This window comes from Taudactylus pleione, unplaced genomic scaffold (genome assembly GCF_031769625.1).
Source record: "Taudactylus pleione unplaced genomic scaffold, aTauple2 ptg000203l, whole genome shotgun sequence".
Taxonomy (NCBI): domain Eukaryota; kingdom Metazoa; phylum Chordata; class Amphibia; order Anura; family Myobatrachidae; genus Taudactylus; species Taudactylus pleione.
Window position 1 is genome coordinate 3,643,912 of NW_028284605.1, and position 18,953 is coordinate 3,662,864.

The window sequence follows — 18,953 nt, forward strand, 5'->3', positions numbered from 1 at the left end:
CGCGACGAGCGAAGGACTTTCCTTCGCTCGTTGTGTCTGATCAAAGGGGGCGTGCTGTCGATGTTGATTGACAGCACGCCCCCTTTGGTGGGCGTGCCGGGGGCGTGCCTCCCTGCCGGGGGCGTTCCTAAGGGAACGCCTACCGTCAGAAGCCGGCCCACTGACATCACTAGTGATGTCAGTGGGAGTGATTTTGGCTCTGATAGAGCCAAAATCACTCCGGGCCTTGCGGTTGAAAACCTCAACCGCAGGCTCCGGCTCACAGTTTCGATGGTCGCGATGGTCAAGACCATCGCGGCCATCAAACTGCACGCTCGTATAGGCTGTGGGTGGTGACCCACAGCTATACGAGCGTCCAGGAGGACGCTCCATAGTTATGGAGGACAGCCCTCATTCAGAGCGTGCGCTCTGCTCAGAGCGTACGGCTCTGAATGAGGGCCTATATTTCTAATTTGAGATATACAGCTAGCCCAAGTTGTACAGCTTCATTAACCTAACTATATAATTTATCTAAGGCCAAGTCACCACAAGCACATATCATGAAAGTAATTGCATGGTGGTGGCAGTATTTATATGACGTGGTTTTCCACTATAGCTGATCAAATCTAACTGATGGATTTTGGATATCTAGCCCAAACAAATTACAATGGTTGGCAAGTTTGGCCGAAATTACTAAACTGACCAACCAGAATTGTACAATGTGTTGCCAGCAAAGTTCTGCATGCAGCTATGTACTATTACTGTACAGATTCTGGTAGGATATTATTATTATTATTATTATTTATTTTTTTATTTTATTTTATTTTTATTATTATTTTTTTTTTATTATTATTATTTTTTTATTTTTTTTTAAAGAAAACTATAAATCTTTACTCTTTCCTGTTTCACTTAACAAATATTTATTTAATTAATTTATGTGCAGTTATATGAAGTTCTACCTTACCCATGGTTTTTTATATGTGTACATCAAAACTATATTGATGGGGAGCATTTTTCATTTTATAAGCCTGGGATTTTCTCAGTTTGAGAGTTTTGTAGAGGTGTTTCCATGTACATCTATTCAATGTACAGAGAATAGGCTGTGCCACATTCTTACATTTTAAGAATTAAAAATTTAACATTCAAAAGCTAGCACTGAGACCATGATAACCAATGAAGCTATTCATTGCATTTTTCAGGCAGAAGAGCACATTAACAGCAAATAGGTGGGAAGTCGTTTTACGGTTTTGAGATCCCCAGCAAGCTTAAGCATTATACAATTTATCTTGTTGAATTTATGCTGGGTGGCGGTATTTTCCAGATCAAAGGCTGGCAATATAGATAAAGTCTGTCAGTATTAAAAACACTCATCAATTTATGAGTTTCTGCTGATGCAATAAAAGCGAGCTATTTAAAGGAATATATTAGGCAAAAGTGAAATCACTGGTAATCCAAGTTAATAAAATACATATGAAATCATACAGCTGTATAATACATTTCTCATTCTCTTCTCAGGTCTATGGAGCTTCCAATGTAGAATTAATTACTAGAACACGCACAGAACATTTATCAGACCAGCACAAGGGAAAGAGCAAAGGTAATACCATAGTGGAAGAATAACATTGTGAGTCAATTGATCAGAAAACTTGCTAAAGTAATACTATTGGTTGTTTTCTGATATGGCCAGCTGTAAAATCACTGATCACCTTCAACACGGTTCTGGGAAATTTCCCACATTTTATTGATATTTCTAGTAATAACACAATTCCAATAATATCACCTTAAAGTTCACACAAGGGGCCTCACTCGAGTACTGTAGAGCGGGACGCAAGCAGGAAAAGGCATGCGTTAAAAAGCGCAATAGGTGCATAAGTTCAACTGAAGGAAACTCATTATGCGTATACTGTAGCGGTACTGTACAATGCATCATGATCATTTGCTCCATCTGTACATCAGATGCAACAGAAAATGGGCATGGCTTGACAATGACATTAGCAAATACGAAAGTCGCAAATAAAAAGATCATTAAATACAAATAAAAAATTCAATTCAATTAACTATAAACATCTGTAGTCTTCATTCCTACTGCAGCCCAAATATAAATATTAGTTGAGTAATACAAATAGAATGCCATGACTTCCTATAATATAGCAGCCACGCAGAAGCTACTAACGGTTGCTGCTGACCATCGTCATTATCGTTGCAAATCATTGCACCAACCCTCCAGGACTTCTAAACGTGAGATCTGCCGCTGACAGGTGTCCAGGTTTGCTTAATTTGCAATCTTTGTGTCTCGCCTGAGGTTTGGATTAGGTCGGAACAGGCATGGGAGCCTGAAGAGGAGACTTGGGAGGCGTGGATGAAACTGGGTGGCTTGAGCCAGGACTTCCTCGTGTATGATGTGAGGAGTTATTGAACTGTAGAAAATGATGGGCCCGAAGGCGAGGACAGTAAAGTAAATGTCTTTATTCAACAGCAGGTTGGAATGGGAACTGGATATATGATACTGAAGAGATGGTCCGATGACGCTGGATTGAGAGCTGGATTGGTTTGAGACATATTGATGAATTAAAGAACTTGATAGGTTTGAGGACTTGATTCAGATCCGCTCGCTAGGATGCGTTCGCTCGTAGCTTGCCAATTTTCGCATTGTGCGCATGTGTACGCATCGCAGTGCGCGAACCAGTGCGAGAGATCAGGAAGTGTTCGCTCGCTGTGCATAGACAGCCCAGCAGATTGAGTGACAGGAGAAGCCGTTTGTGGGTGGTGACAGGGGCTGGCCATTAAAAATGGGGGAGTGGAGATGTGAACGCAGGCGTGCCTGTGCGTCTTAATGTCGTTTCAGATGCGTGCATAATTAACAGGCAGAGTCATAGTACGTGTCACCTGGTTGTAGTTCACACTGAAGTGCTTGCGGTAGGTTATAGTCAACCACAAGCGCTGCAATCGCATCCGATGGTACCTGATGTACCGATGGTTGCATACACTTCCCGGAGATGATGTTTGCAAGTGGACGTACACAAAACGATCGCACACCAAGACATAGTGGGCGTGCTAATGCCTTTCCGTGCGATCGCTTGTCTTGCTGTGGGTTGGCCGGATTTGCATATGCTGGATGTGTACGAACGCATCTAGCGAGCGGGTCTGAAACGAGTCCTGAGACCGAAGTTGATGAATTGAAGAACTTGATCGGTTTGAGGCCAATGTTTGAGGATAACGGATGGCACCGGTATTTGGAGATATCGGATGGGATCGGTGTTTCCAGATATCGAATGGGACCCATGATTCAAGATTTTGGCTGTGACCGATGATTGGAGATATCAGCTTGGACCGATGGAGGCAAATAGCAACAAGTCAATGTGGTAAAACCAGACTGGAGTGTTAGATGGAATGTAGACTTGTAACCAGACTTGGAACTGGAATCACACGGACTGGAACCATTCGATACAGAGAACCTGGGAGCTCAACACAGAGCGGTATCTTCAGCAGAAGCAATGTTGTACTGGCAACAGAGGCCAGTCAGGAAATTGAATTTATAGGAAAGATCCCCAGGGATTGGATGTTGCGATCAGCTGGCCTGGAATCAGCACTCTGAGTGGAGCAAGAGCATCAGATGACAGAGTCCAAAATGGCTGCGCCCATATTGTAGCTTAGGAGGGAACTCTGGCGTGCAGCTTGTGTGTCATCATGCTGGAGAGACAGTTTGTGAGTAAGGGACTGTGGAGAGCCAGCACAGGCAGACCTCAGTACCAGCCGGGAGCGATGTGCAGCATAAGTGGACCTCTGTGCTATACGGGAGTGATGCACAGTACGAACGGACTTCATCGCTAGCCTGGAAAGACACCGAAGAGGTAAGTAGGTGGTTTTTAAAGGCCAGAGCGTGACAGCACCCCCACTTCATGAATGGCCGTAGGACACTTCTTAGGCTTACGTGGAATTCTGGCATGGAACGCTTGCACCAACTGAGGAGCGTGGACGTCAGAGGCAAAAGTCCAGGGAAATTCTTCTGGGCTATAGCCCTTCCAGTCGATCAAGTATTGGAGACGTCCATAACGGATTCTACAGTCCAGAGTCTTTGCCACTTCGTATTCGACTCCACGTTGAGTCTGGACTTTGGGTGCTTTCAGAAGTGTTCAATGATATCGGTTGAGTGGTTTCAGTAAAGAAATATGGAAGGAATTTGGTATCCTCGGGAAGGGAGGTAGCTTGAATTTGAATGAAACCAGGTTAATAACATGCTCGATGGAGAATGGCGAAATGTAGCGGGGCACACATTTTCATGGATGGAACTCTTAATGGCAGGTTTTGTGTAGAAAGCAAAACTCGATCTCCTTGCTTAAGACTGGGAACTGCTTTCCTCTTCCTGTCAGCGAACTTCTTGTACTGCTCAAAAGTCTTCACAAAGGAGGAGCGGATCTCTTTCCACATATTGGAAAAGTGCTGCAAGGTGCGGTCAGCAGATGAAATCTATGAGGCTGGAAGAGGCTGTAACTCAGGAACTCGAGGGTGAAGGCCATAATTGGCATAAAAGAGTATGCCTTCCAAAAAATCAAACAGTGGAGAAGACCATCAGGAACGCGTTGTGAGAGCACAGCTCCGAGTCCTACGGAAGAAGCATCAACTTTCAAGACAAATGGCTGTGTGACATCAGGTTGACAAAGAAAAGGAGCTGAAATGAACTTCTGTTCGATTTTTTGGAAGGCTTCCTTTGCTTCCTCAGACCATTGGGACAGATTGACACCTTTACAAGTGGGAGCGGTAATAGGTGCAATGATGGTGGAAAATTTCTTTATGAATTTACGATAATAGTTCGCAAATCCAAGGAAGCACTGAACAGTCTTGAGAGTATTAGGAAGCGCCCATTCCTGAATTGCTTGGAACTTTTCTGGATCCATTTTGAGACCAGGACCTGAAATGATATATCCCAGGAAGGGAATAGACTTAACTTCGAAGACACACTTCTCCAATTTGCAGTAAAGGTGATTGGAGCAGAGACGTGTCTCCTTTACTTGCCTGTGATATTCCTCACTGGCAAATATGAGAATATCGTCAAGATAGACAACAACATGTTTGTACCACAGATCGCGGAAGACCTCATTGACATAGTGCTGGAATACTGCGGGAGCATTGCTGAGACCAAAGGGAACAACGAAGTACTCGTAGTGACCGTCGGCAAGTGTTAAATGTGGTCTTCTACTCGTCTCCTTCCTGAATTCGTATGAGATTATATGCTCCTCGCAAGTCCAATTTGGTGAAGATGGTAGCTCCACTGACTACTGAGGGTAGCAGATTTTAATGGTGATGTCATTCAGACACCTATAGTCAATACAAGGGTGCAAATCTCCATCTTTTTTCTTTTTTTTTTTTTACGAAAAAGAAGCCCGCACCAGCGGGAGAGTTGTAAGGGCGGATAAACCCTTTTTCCAAATTCTCTTGCATATAGTCATGCAATGACTATGAGCAATGTGCAGCTTGAGCGGACCTCTGTGCTATCCAGGAATGATGCACACCGCGAGCGGACCTCAGCGCTAGCCTGGACAGACACCGGAGAGGTAAGAAGGTGGCTTTGAAGGGCTCGTTCACCCTTTCCCTCCACCAATCTGCATCTCCAAGCGTAAGGAAGTGTAAGTGTACGATGCAATGAAGAGTGCATATGGACATAAGCTTATGCATTTTTGGGGTGCATGCTCAGTCCTGAATTGTACATTTTGCGCATGTACAACTCTACATGAGCCTCACTGAAAAAAATAATGGACATTTCCAAAATTGCAGTTGTGTGAGTCCCAAATTGTAGATGCTGTCTGCACCTGTTTTTGCGCAAATGCACCCAATTTTAATGCCTTCATGTAAAAAATTACTGCATTGTGTTTTCCTTGATGAGTGAGGCTAAGCCGTGCAGTATTTTAAAAGGAAGTGCCTTCAAATAAATGATGGGGTGGTCATATAGCTGTTGCCCGTGGCTTCGCCCACAATGAAATCGCTTCTGCCAACATATTTTAATATTTGCGGTGCTCTAGTTGTATTGCTTTGCATAGGGGCCCTGTCGCAGTAGAGGCCCATGGGACCAGCAGCGCTATATAGACTGGTGATAGCATCGCCTTCACCCACCACCAATAGTAATTCTCCCCCCACCCCTTACCAGCCGCGCGCATGGTGCCACACCTATATCTTGCATTGATGATGTCAATAAATTTTGTTTTTGCCCAGCTTTAACTTAACAGATCAAGATGGAACAAAGTGCAGATTATTTCTAGGACATTCCGCTACAAAATGATGCAGTTTTCATAAAATCGATTCTGTAGTTTTTGCGCCAACTTGGAACAAACAGACAGACAACGTTCTTATAATATTAGTATAGATAGATATTGATACGTATATCAAAACAAGAAAAAATTATTCCCTGCTCACACATCAGACATAAAAATATTGGTTATATCGATAAAACCTTATGGTTTATATTGAATAAATATGTTAAATAAAATAAAATAAAATTTCAACGTCTCCTATTACGATTGTTTGGATGAATAATATATAATGGAGTCAATATAATTATTAGACAATCATTTATTAACAAAGCATTAGGTTTGTAGAAATATATGGATACGGTAAAAAACTAGAAAAGGCTGTGCTTATTGCCTGGTAAGAACACTTATTTATTCGAAGTAATAGGTATAAGGGTAAAAGTTAACTTATAACAGAAATAGATATCGTCTTAATGGTTTATTATGTTTGCAAGTAGTAAAAATTGGTGCTGCCTAATACCGGTATACACTACAAATAACACACACAAACAAACAAAACAAGGGGACCTTTAAGTCTCGTGCTGATTTCAGAAAAAGGGTAACAAATATGTCCAGGTGAATCTAATATATTGACTGTCCTCCAGAAGAGAAGGGGGAAGTACGCATTCAGCGCTTTCCTTTCCCTGTAATCGTCAGTGAAAATAAGGTTATGTCCAGCCTGTAAATGATAACAACACCGCTCTGGTGTAGAATTATTATATACTGCTAGGCCTTTGTAGGTTACCACAAACTGTAGCTATATCAAGCCTTAACCTGTTATGAAAAAAATTGGTTTTTGACAGGTACCTTCCGTCTGTGGGTGGTATAAAGCTCTGTTAAACTGCAGTGTAAAAAAACCTTGCGTGACTTGGATGTTAAATAAGTTCAAGGCTATAACCAACCTTAACCTGTGAGCCTCAGGTATCCTCCGTCAGTGGATGGTGTTAGTGCCGCTAAACAGCGGTGCGGGATTCCTTACGTGACTTGAGTGTCTGTGCACAAACGGAGTGGTCCGCTTTGGCGGTATGTAGAGATGTCTGCCGGCAGACTTACCCGTTTCTTCATTCCCTAGACGTGCCGGTCTATAGAGGTGATGATAGCGGGATCGATATAGTCCTCCTCCTCGACGTTTCACCTGATCACAGGTTTCCTCAGGAGTGCAGAGGTAATCGATCTCTCCCTCCGTCCAACTTTATATAGCGGTCTCCTATTTGTGACAGGTTATTGTAATTCCACACTTGAGCACCTTATCAGGATTTTCAGGTTCTTGATTTAGTTGCTGGATTTCTTCTTCTTTTCTGCGAGGGCTAATATAAGGGTTACCACTATATTTTTCCAAGCAGGACTTAACCCCGTTTTTAACTAAAGACATATGGACAGCATATAACATATAACATATATTGATACGTATCTTATTTTTAATGTGTCCACTATTTTCAGGTGGTCCTACAGTTTTGCAAATTTAAGGTGTCCCCCATTTATGTGGGAAGTTTCAAGGATGGGAAATTGGTTTGCACATTGAAATACGCTTGATAGTTATTTAAGTGGAAACAGTGTAAGTCACGTTTGTAGGTAATTGGTGTCTTTAAGTACTGCATAGGAAGCCATTTTTAGATGAGTCAGTAGTTAAATTTTCTTGTTCTCTCATGTTCCAAATACGTTGTCTGCATTCTCATGCATATAAATTCAGCCCACAATACAGCTGATTTCATAGTTAGCAAATGCACTTTTAAAGACAAGTTTCTGGATTTATTTTGGAAATTCATTACTCAAAATGTGTTAAAAATAGTTGCTTGTATAGAATGACCAAAAATGATCAATCAGCCGATCGTTATGCGTATGCATCGCAGAGTGCGTGCGCAAATAGTTATTGCGATCGCAGTGACTCTGCAGACCCATCGCTTGACGGGAAGTGATTGACGGGAAGTGCCGTTTGTGGGTGGTGACAGGGAAGGGTGGTCGGCCGGACACAGGCGTGTTAGTGCGTTGCAACGCCTTTGCATGGGCGTGCATAAATTATCCACCGCGATACCATACGCAGCCTGAGGCCTCATAGCGTGCGCTGAAGTAAGCAATTCCTGAGTGAGGTCTGGCCTGCCTTAACTGTGCATATGGGTCCGATGGTACTCGATTGTACCAATGTTTTCGCAGTCTTGCTAACTATTACGGAAGTGCGTGTAAAGTAAAGTGGGCGTCCTTATGTAGTGCTGCGGTGGCATTGCGATCGCTATGGATTAGCATACTATCGCACTGAACTGCGATCCGTAGTGAATCAGGCCCTCAAACAATGGAATCTGTTATTAGAAATTGCTTGACATATATTATAGTCCCATTCCTACTAGATTAAGGGGTATATTTACTAAAGTGCAGGTTTATAGAAGTGGAGATGTTGCCCATAGCAACCAATCAGATTCTAGCTAATATATTCTAGAAGGTGCCAGATAAATAATAAGTAGAAGGTGATTGGTTGCCATAGGCAACACCTCCACTTCTATAAACCCCCTCTTGAGTAAATATACCCCTTAGAGTTACATATAAATGCATAAATACAATGAATAAAGGAGACTATTGAAAAAAAAAATGTTTTATTCCTAAATGAGATTCAGAAAGGTTTCTGAGCTGTGCAAGGTTTTCATTGCCCTAATAATATCCTGACAAGTGTATTTGTTCTGATAAGTGCTTAACAGTTAAACAGTAATTATGAAAACTCCTCTTTCTCTTCTTTGTGGAAGGCATGTCTAAAAGCTTGGGGTTTTTTTTTTCCGTACATTAATATCTTTTTAAAAATACTAATTTTAGTTGCACAACAACTGGTGGGTAGCAGGCCGCATAATACTGATTTGCTTAATCTGACTACAAATTGCTCCCCCTTCAATGCAGCATATGACCGAGTCTTTGTAGTATGTGTGGCACTGTAAAGTATAGCTGTGGGCAGAGCAGCGTGTAATGGTACATGCAAACCAACTGTCCCTGCAATCGAGATAAAGGGGGAGCTGTATCAAACCTAGGATAGAGATAAAGTACCAGCTAACTGACATTTTACAGACTGTGGGCCATATCCAATTAGCGGCGAAAACGGTTGAAACCAGGCGAAAAAAAATGTAAAATCCCTATATTTGGCTAAAAATGTGGGGCTTTCTTTCAGAACCCTTTGGACACCCCCCCCAATGATAAATTACCCAAAAACAGAATTCGTAAGTTGCGCACTCTGGTGAAAAAACGACTGCGCAATTTTGGGTGAAAAACAATCGTTGAAAATGATAGAAAGCAATTTTTTCTTCCAGGAAATTACTGTTCCATGTAAATTGGGGGGACTTTACAATGGGTGCAAGTATATTTCGCAATTTAAAAAACTGTTAAAAAAACGCCTGCTGTGACCGCGTGCAATGTTTAAAATACTTCACACATCCATACCGTCCCCCGAAAAATCAGAACCAATATATTAAAACCATTTTCAACGTTTTTTTTTTACCCAAAATTTGCGTGGTCATTTTTTGCCAAAGTGCGCAACTTACGATTTTGTGGGGGGTAGTTTATCATTAGGGAGGGTCTCCAAAGGGTTCTGAAAGAAATCCCCACATTTTTAGCCAAAAATAGGGGTTTTGCATTTTTTTTCGCCTGGTCTGGGATAGAGAAAACTTATCTCCAGTTTTTTTTCGCCAATTGCGTTTTCGCATGTTTTTTAGCGAAAATATCTCAGTTCTTTGTCGAAAAACGTCCGTTTTCGCTCGCTGCTAATTGAATACGGCCCTATGTTTGAAAAATGACAGTTAGGAGCTGATTGGTTGATATTTCATCTCTCTAGGCCTCCCTTCTCCCTACAAGACCTGGAATTAATCTAAAGTAGTCATATTTCTTATTTCTCCATCCTACCCAATGGGCCCCATCATTACATTAACAGCATTTATGTTTAATAATCCTTAGATTCTCCAGTCAACCTCAATATTAACTTATTAGAAGTCTCATTTAAACATCTGCCAATTTGCACCTATCCAGTGCTGCCATTAAATTAATAACATCAACATTTAATATATATTCATATCCCCCCCCCAAAAAAAAAACAATACATCAGCCAGTATTTGAATTTAATATGTTTGTATTTAACAAATTGGCCTATTTTCCCCCAAAAGTTCCAAGATTAAAGGAATAGCCTGTATATTTAATAGAGATTCCATAATGATGCATATCATATGAATAGTTTCTACAGTATATTAATATACCTACCAACCACCACATAATATCAATAACTCAGTGTAAAAGGGACGAGGGTTGGATTCCCGGGTCGAGCGACACGGCAATCCAGCCCGGGTAGCGAGCAGAGTTGCCTGTGTAACCCTGCATCTGGGCCAGGTCCCGTTCACAGCATAAGAAGAAGCGGGCCCTCGGCGCTTGGAGATTATGTCATCTCCAAGTGCCGGCAAAAGAGAACCACTGCACCCGTGTGCAGCATAAATGGCACCGACCCGGGAATAACCCGGGTCGGAACCGCAGTCTTGAAGGGGTCTGTCCCTGGTCTGACCCGTGTTCCAAAACACTGGGCAGACCCGAGATTTTAGTGTAAAAGGGGGTATGAGAGATGTCATCCTGAAATATATGTAGATTATAATTTGAGAACACAGTGTCACCATGGTGTCATAAAGGACTGGACAGGGATAACAAATAACATTTGTTTTTATGAGGAGATGAGTTTAATACTGGATTTTGATAGAACAGTTGATTTCGATTTTGCTAAAGTATTAAAGGAATATATTTATCAAGCTGTCATAAACCATTTTTCCATGCTTTTCTGCAGAAAATGGGTTTATCACAGCTTTGGGCTATTTATCAATCAGGTTATCACAGACAAATCATTGGTTTGTTGTGTGGTCCCATGAACTTCGATGTTCAATGCGTCCCCATAGCCTTTTACAATTTGTCAAACTGCAATAATTAATCCTTTATTCAGTTTGTGAAAAAAACAAACCATAACACCATCTCAGGATGGCTTTATGTACACTTCACGGGGCCAACGGATATACGAAGAGTCCTCCACACCAGTTTCCTCTTACATGGGTTGGGTATGGGATGTCTGAGGTCAGAATCCCGACAGGGTTAGGATGCTGACACCTATCGCTAAGTATCCTAACCATACCACCCTCCCAACAGGGTAAACCTAACCCTCTCCCCTGCAGCCTAAAACTAACCTTCTCCCACCTGCACCTAACCCTCCCCCTAGTGCCTAACCATAACCCTCCTGGTAACATCAGAATGCCAGCTGTAGTAATGCACACGCCGGGAGTCTGACCTGTGTCAGGATTCTGGCGCCGGCATTGTGAGCGCCGGCATCCCTCTTCCATCTGTGTTCAACCACCATCTGCTGCCCATCTACTGTACATTAAAGCACTTAATGAGCAAAGCACGGTCTAACCAGCTTGCACATGCACAGTAAGGACAGATTGGGAAGGGAATTATTACATTAGTATTATTCTGATGTGGCATACAAGAAAAGGCAATGCCGGAGAGGTGAGTTTTCTCAGGATCTCCCTGGCAGGTGTCGCGTTAATAATTTGTAATGACAGTACATCTTTTATCGCTGCAGTGAGGAGCATTACAGGATGATAGTACCACTGCAAAGTCACTATTTATGATAAATACATCCTTAGTTCAGTGGTACCCTAACTCGGTCCTCAAGGCACCCTAACAGTCCAGATTTTAAGGATATCCATGCTTAAGCACAGGTGACTCAATTAGTTCCTCAGTCAGTTTGATTATACCATATGTGCCCAAGCATGGCTATCCTTAAAACCTGGTCTATTAGGGTGCCTTGAGGACCAAGTTTGTGAACCACTGCCTTAGTTGCTTTACATAACAGTTTGCTACACAAATGAGGCACTAGGTATAGGAGGAATAAATATGCACATACTGTAGGCAGGAAACTGGTTTAAGAATAGAACAGAAAGGGCAAAACTTACTAAGTGGCAGGTACTAAATGACATCAAACCCGCAATTAGAACATTTTGCCCAAAGTGTTGTTATAAATGGAGCACATTCTGACTAGGCTAAAGTCATTAGTGGTGTTTCACAAATAATTATCTGTACATCTTAGTCTTTATTATTACTGACCTTGTACATGGCCTATAGAGTAAGGTGTCTGCATTTGCTGATGATACTCAGCTATGTTGGGTCATTAGCATGCTGATGATAATCGCCAGGGGACGCAGGGGTTATCCATGCAATTCCGATAGGTGTACCTGGGTGGTGACTGTGGGGTGACTTTTGTCTGTGGGAGTGTCGGGTCATGCCGACGGACATTCTGAGCAATCATTGGGTTGCTCTAATATCCGATGGTGCGGGCGATGTCATCTCGATGGTGCAACTATTTGTGCACCTCAGTGGATTACAGCCACAGATAGTGGGCATCTCACTAATAATCAGGCCCTAAGTTACACGCAGATGACTGTACAGTTATGCTCTCATGCTGTTACAATAACTATGCTACGTACACAATACATGGAATACAATTATGTAAAAGAAAAGTGGACAAAGACTTGGGAATACTAGCTGCCAGAAAACGGAGTAGCCACACACAGTGGGCCTGATTCAGACCCGTTTGCGAGCGCTGAGCACTCGCAACCGGGTCAATGGTGGCCCAGACGCATACGCACGACGGAGCCGGCTCCGTCGTGCGCATGCGCGAGACCCGGATAGCGACGGGCAATCCGTCACTCCGGGTCTCGTACCAAAGGGGGCGTGCTGTCGATGTTGAGTGACAGCACGCCCCCTTTGGTAGGCGGGCCGTGGGAGTGGCTGCCCAAACGGAGGCGTTCCCATGTGAACGCCTCCGTTTGGGGGCGGCCCCACTGACATCAGTGATGAGTGATGCCAGTGGGAGAGATTTCGGCTCTGTTAGAGCTGAAATCTCTCTGGGGCTTGTGGCAACGAGACCCTACCACAAGGGTCTCGTCGCAAGCACGATGGTCGCGATGGTGGGCCCCTATATAGGGTTGCTATGAAAGGTTCTGAGGCTGGATGACTTCAAGTCTGCATTTCACATGGTTTTAAATCAGCCAAAGAACCTGTGTAATTCATGTGTCCCTAATTAAATGGATATCATAGTAACCCTAGTCCCATAAATGAATTGAGGTGTAAAGGTGCATACACACATAACGATTTTTTTGAACGATTATCGATAAACGATATGGATTATCGTTCATCATTGAAAAAATCTTTCACTTTAAATCTTTCAAGTTAAAACGATGAACGATTATCGTTCATGTGCGTTCACGTTTGTAGTTTGTACTTCAGTCAGACTGACCAACGATTTTCATTAAGGGAATATGCAAAAATCGTTTGTAGTTCAAAATAATAGTTCATTACATTTAGTAAATGAACGATTTTAGTAAACGATTTTCGTAAATTTTTACCTTGAAAAAATTAACGAAAATAGTTTAATAAAATCGTTCATTTACAAAATCGTTGTGTGTGTATGCACCTTATGTCTTAGATTGTAGGAAATCTGTTTTAAAAAATGCTCATTTTGTTTCTGATATAGAGCGGGATGCATCAAGCCAAAAATTGGGTAAAAAAATCTGAAAAACTACAGTTTTCAGAGGTTTGACCGCATTCCCCATATGCACCAAGTTCCGGAGAGCTAAAGTTTCCGGAGCTTGTACACCATAGGCAACGCCTACTTCCGTAAAAGGATCAAATCGGATCTCTCACAGTGACCCCCATGACTTGCTCAGGCCGACGGACGCACATACGCGGAAGGACTCCCGGGTCTTAAACTGGCAAGTCCGCACACCGCAAAGGGCAGCTCTTTTCAGAAGAGCTGTCATGTGCGATTTTAATAGCAATTACACATGAAGACGGTGTTAGAAAAAACAGTGTAATGAAAAAGTTGCCATTTCAGTTGCTGTCCATCCCTGATTGTCACTATTACTTCTCAATTTTCTTTCCAGGTAGTAAAACCCCTCTGCAATCATTCCTGGGGATAGCTGAGCAGCACGTAGGACCAAACAATGGGGTGAGTATTATTGTGATTTCAGGATCCTAGATAGTGCCCATCCGGCAGCTTGTCATTGCACTTTAAAAGATTGTATTAGCTGTCTGATAAAACCAGGCTTTAGTGTAGATCAATACCGGGCATGGCACAATGTAATCATGCTGGCTTTCTGTCTGAAAGGTATCAATAATTGTGTCACGAAGGCCTAAAATTACCTCTAGATGACGGAAGAGGCATTATCTCTGCCAAATGCCGTCTGCTGGGGAGCAGTGGAACACACTGGCATTTGTCTTGGTCTGAAGTAGATCCCGCAAGGCAAAATATACCTTATTTATAAGTAGGTTTTGTTTTCACTGCCGTTTTGAAAAAGGACATGTAAGCATGCACGTGTACAAACTGAATCCTGTTTATCTATCTATTCCCATCTGTTGGCTCAGATATTTGCAGCTCACATTAATGAGGCAAAATTAAATATCAACCATAGTAGTATGATTAAACAGTGTCCCTTGTATCCAAACTTGATGATCAGCACATCAGAAAAGTTATGGTGGGCTAACATGAGTCTAAAGATCTTCTACTTTAGATAATACATGAACAAGCCTAAAAAATAGAGTATATGCATGCTCGAGTTCTCAAAAAAGCTATATTATAATAAGGGCACGGTCGTGCCCTTATATAAAGGCTGAATCTAATAAACAGAATTTTCCCATAGAGAATTCCAGAGAGGGTGACATGGTGTTTAAGGGGCTACACCTCAAAAGCTATTGAACGCACTGAGCTGAAATTTGGCATGGATGGGTAGAACTGTTGCTTGGTGCTGCATGCCAAATTTCAGGGCAAAAAAATAAAAATTGAGTATTTGGGAATAATCTAAAGTTTAAACTGTCAGTTTTTTCTGCCACTTTCAGTTAGGACCACTCTTCTGCTTTAGTCTATGGGGAATTTTGGGGAAGGCATAACTCAGGACAGAGGACGAATTACGACTTGGGGTTTGTTTTATTAGGTAGCTCTTGTTCCAGTGTAGGTGCTTTTGGGGTTCAGGTAATTGAGAAAGTTACAGTTTTTTAACTATTAGCCCACAATTGCCCCATTATAGAGATAGGGAGCTTCAACTTGCTGCGCATGCTCAGTAGGTGGCCTCCTGCAGGGGGCGTCCCTTTAGGCTGGCTTATATAAGCCAGCGTGAGGCAGCAGGTGTCAGTCCGACAGCAGAGGAGGTGCAATGAAGAGCTCCTGAAGATGGAAGATGTCGGGGAGGTCCTGGAGGAGGCGGCAAGCATGTAAAAGAGCTTAAAGGCTGCTGCTTCCCAGGTGAAGGTGCAGCAAAATATATTAAAACATTCAGTGTAATGTTTTTATTTTAATATTTATTTTACAGGTGTACTATATGTACAAGCGGGCCCTTAATGCCCCACTTGCTGGTTCTCCAAGTGCCAGCATGCGGGGGAGGCTTGCTGGGATCTGTAGTTAACCTGCAAAAGACAATATTATAACTCTTTATTTGCACTACACAATCAACCCGGCACCCACCGCCCAGGGGTGCCGGGGATAGCCCTGGGCTATCAGCCAAGACCTGGGGTGCCCTGGAAGGGGGGACCCTTTTATTGGGGGGATCCCCAGCTCCCCAAGGATCTCTGGCCTAGGTTGACTAGCAGTCAGGGTTAATGCTTTGGCCGGGGGACCCAGTGAAAGGGTTCCCCTGGCTGTGACATTACTCCCCCGCTAGAAAGAGCTTGGTGCTGGTTATGGATAATACAGGGGACCCTACTCTTTTTGTCCCCTGTATTTCCAAAACCAGGACGGGCTCGGCTGAGCCCAGTGCTGGTTGAGCTAAGTACAGACGACCCCTACGTATTTTGTCCCCTGTATTTTGACAATGAGGACTGGCTCTGAAAAGCCCAGTACTTGTTGTGCTAAATACAGGGAACCCCTATGTTTTTTGTCCCCTGTATTTTCACAGCCAGGACCGGCAGTGAAAAGCCCAGAGCTGGTTGTGCTTTCGGGGGGAAGGGCGATTAATTGTTTTTTTTTTAATTATTATTATTTTAGACATATTACATTTTTAACACAGATGCATGGATGGATCTCACTGATACGTCCATGCATCTGTGCCTTATTGATTTTAGTTTCTCAGATGCATTCCCAGCGCCAGTGAGCCCCTCTGTCACCCGCTGTTGCCCCTGTGCACTGCCCCGCTGCTGCCATTGCTCTGCACCCCCGCTGCTGCCACTGCCCCGCACACCTGCAGCCCGCCCCCGCAGCCGTCTCTCCCTCTGCACCCCTAAAACACCTCCTATGTGCTGTCCTCTCCTCCACCCACACTAGTGTACCATTTTGTTGCCCTTCTCCCCTGTAGGTGGCCCAGTTTGCTGTTTAATAATAAACTTTAAAAAGCTATGAAATTCCATAGAAATTTCACAAAACCTACTGAATTTCTGCCACTAAAAAAAATTCAGATCATTAAGTCTGATGCCTTAATGGGTGTATTCCTTGCGTGATATAGATATGGTATGCCATCACACCCTGTGGTTAACTGCAGAGTCAGCACTCTCATAGAGTGAGATTGCTGTGACTCACAAAATGGTGGAGCTACTAAATCAGATTTGTGTGCTCAAGCCGGCGCAATGGGACAGGGCGATGATGCAGCCATCTAGAATTTCAAAGATGGTGCCATGAGCAAGCCAATCAGGGCTTGCAGCACCATTTTTTAAATGGGCTACGCGTGCCCTACAAATTTTGTCCCAGTATTTTGTGAACCAGCGCCGGCTCCAAGAGAAGGGGCTGGTTATGCTTGGGGGGAGGGGCCATGTCTTTTATGACATTTTTTTCCATTTTTGCACAGAGAAAACTGCACGGATCACACTGCAGTGCAGTTAATATATATGAATAAATTAGTTGCGTCACAACTCGTGCTCTGGCACCGCTCGAACCGGATGATTAAACACGTTAATGAGAGTGGTGCCAGGGCTGATTACAATTTTTTTAGTTGCCTCGGCCGTGTTTTAATACGCTCGTATGTAAAATTTCACGATCTTGGCTTGTAAACTGTGGATTTGTATAGAAAGACAGAAGGATAAAAGGACTAATTTTCACTTTTATATAGTAGATATATATATATATATATATATATATATACAGGGAAATGTGAGTTTTAGAGGTAACGTTACAGTACAAATAATTGCACTTCTTTGCACTCTGCCCATCTGGATAAGCTAGCCTCTGCCTGGAAGAGCGGTCTTACTTGGCCACCTTGGCTTTGATTAATACATTACACAGCTTCTGCCACAAAGCTGGGTCTGAAACACATTAGCTTCCCATATTGCATGCAGTGATTTCATTGTAGAGATGCTTGGCTTGCCTCCCCCTCTGCCTACAGTCAAACCTGTGCCAACATACTGCAGAACTGAGAGTTCTATGGTTGTCACTCCTGTATACAGTATATCTATATAGAGGGAGGGGGAGAGCGAGAGAGGCATCTTATGTAAAGGTAAAAAAAAGAATCCAATAACAGCCTGAGTGAACCACTACCTGTCTCTCCCAACACAAATAAGTACAGATATATAGATGGAGTTATCTAATATGCCACATTTATTAATGGACACAAAAATGGGAAGGGTTTGTGTAAGCTTGTGACCTCACTCTTGTTTCACTTAACAAAGGTAACAGTAGCATGTTTTTTTCTGTCTTGGAGCCAGGTTCCCTTGTGTTTCCTTGAAGCAGGTTCAGTTCTAAGGGAAAGATATGGCCAATCTACAGATATATTTAAGCATGTCCCTTCCAGAAGCCCGTACACCTCAGGTTTTATGGAAAAGTAGTCCCTCCTGCAGGAAATCGCAGCAGCGTGCTTCTGTACCCTTGGGACTGCCCAGTGATAGACATGATAATTCCCGATGCTGAGTCACTACAGAGGGCAGCAGGGACGGACTGGGGCTGTAGATCAGCCCTGGCAGTCCACCCGCCTTAGGCGCGTGCATTCGCGAAGGGGGCATGGTTTAGTTTAAGGGGACGTTCCGCAAGTCACGGGGGCCTGGCCTCGCAACACGCACCTGTCTCTTCTCAGCCGAGCAGAGCGCACTGGCCCATCACTGCCGCCACCCGTTCCGTCTCCCAGAGCTCATATAATGAATATGACGGCTGGGGGTTAAGAGTGGGGACATTTCCGCCCTCCTCGAGCTGGCCCTGAGACCATCGGCCCTTCTGGCATTTGCCAGAAGTGCCAAATGCCCAATCCGGCCATGGAGGGCACAAATGTAGTGTATATGTAAATGTACAATTATATCACCCTGATATTTGTCTTCAACATGTTCTAAACCTGAAAATATAGCATAAGGGTAACATCCATTATATAAGTAATTCATTTATATACAGACATGATAAATATGAAAAAATAAGTACTCACATAAACAGAATTTTCTCATAAAGTAGATAGCTGTCTAATATTTTCATCATTTTATTTTTTTAGCAGACACTAATCACCCAGACTTTTAGCCAGACCAATCCAACAGCCATCACACCGGATGAATACTTTGACCCTAACTTTGAGCTGGGACACCGGGACATGGGGAGACCAATGGAGCTCACTACCAAAACTCAGAAGTGAGTTGTGCTGATGAGAAGCCACAGCATTGCAGTATATATTGGCTTTCTGTTTCTATATACGTATCATGATCCCATCCCTGACACTTTCTAAGAATGTGTGTATATATACA

General features: G+C 43.1%; 1 protein-coding gene across 4 annotated transcripts in view; it reads left to right on the forward strand.

Moving 5' to 3' along the window:
* The window catches only part of ANKRD13B (ankyrin repeat domain 13B), a 249,230-nt gene that overhangs the window by 210,853 nt on the left and 19,424 nt on the right, over window positions 1-18,953 (forward strand). For 2 of the 4 annotated variants that reach the window (XM_088477768.1, XM_088477770.1), the window contains exons 8-10: window positions 1,495-1,576; window positions 14,201-14,265; window positions 18,707-18,840. In XM_088477768.1, the coding sequence (XP_088333894.1) occupies window positions 1,495-1,576; window positions 14,201-14,265; window positions 18,707-18,840 (281 nt within the window). The remainder of the gene's footprint in view (window positions 1-1,494; window positions 1,577-14,200; window positions 14,266-18,706; window positions 18,841-18,953) is intronic. The other 2 variants (XM_088477769.1, XM_088477771.1) reach the window with 1 other exon arrangement.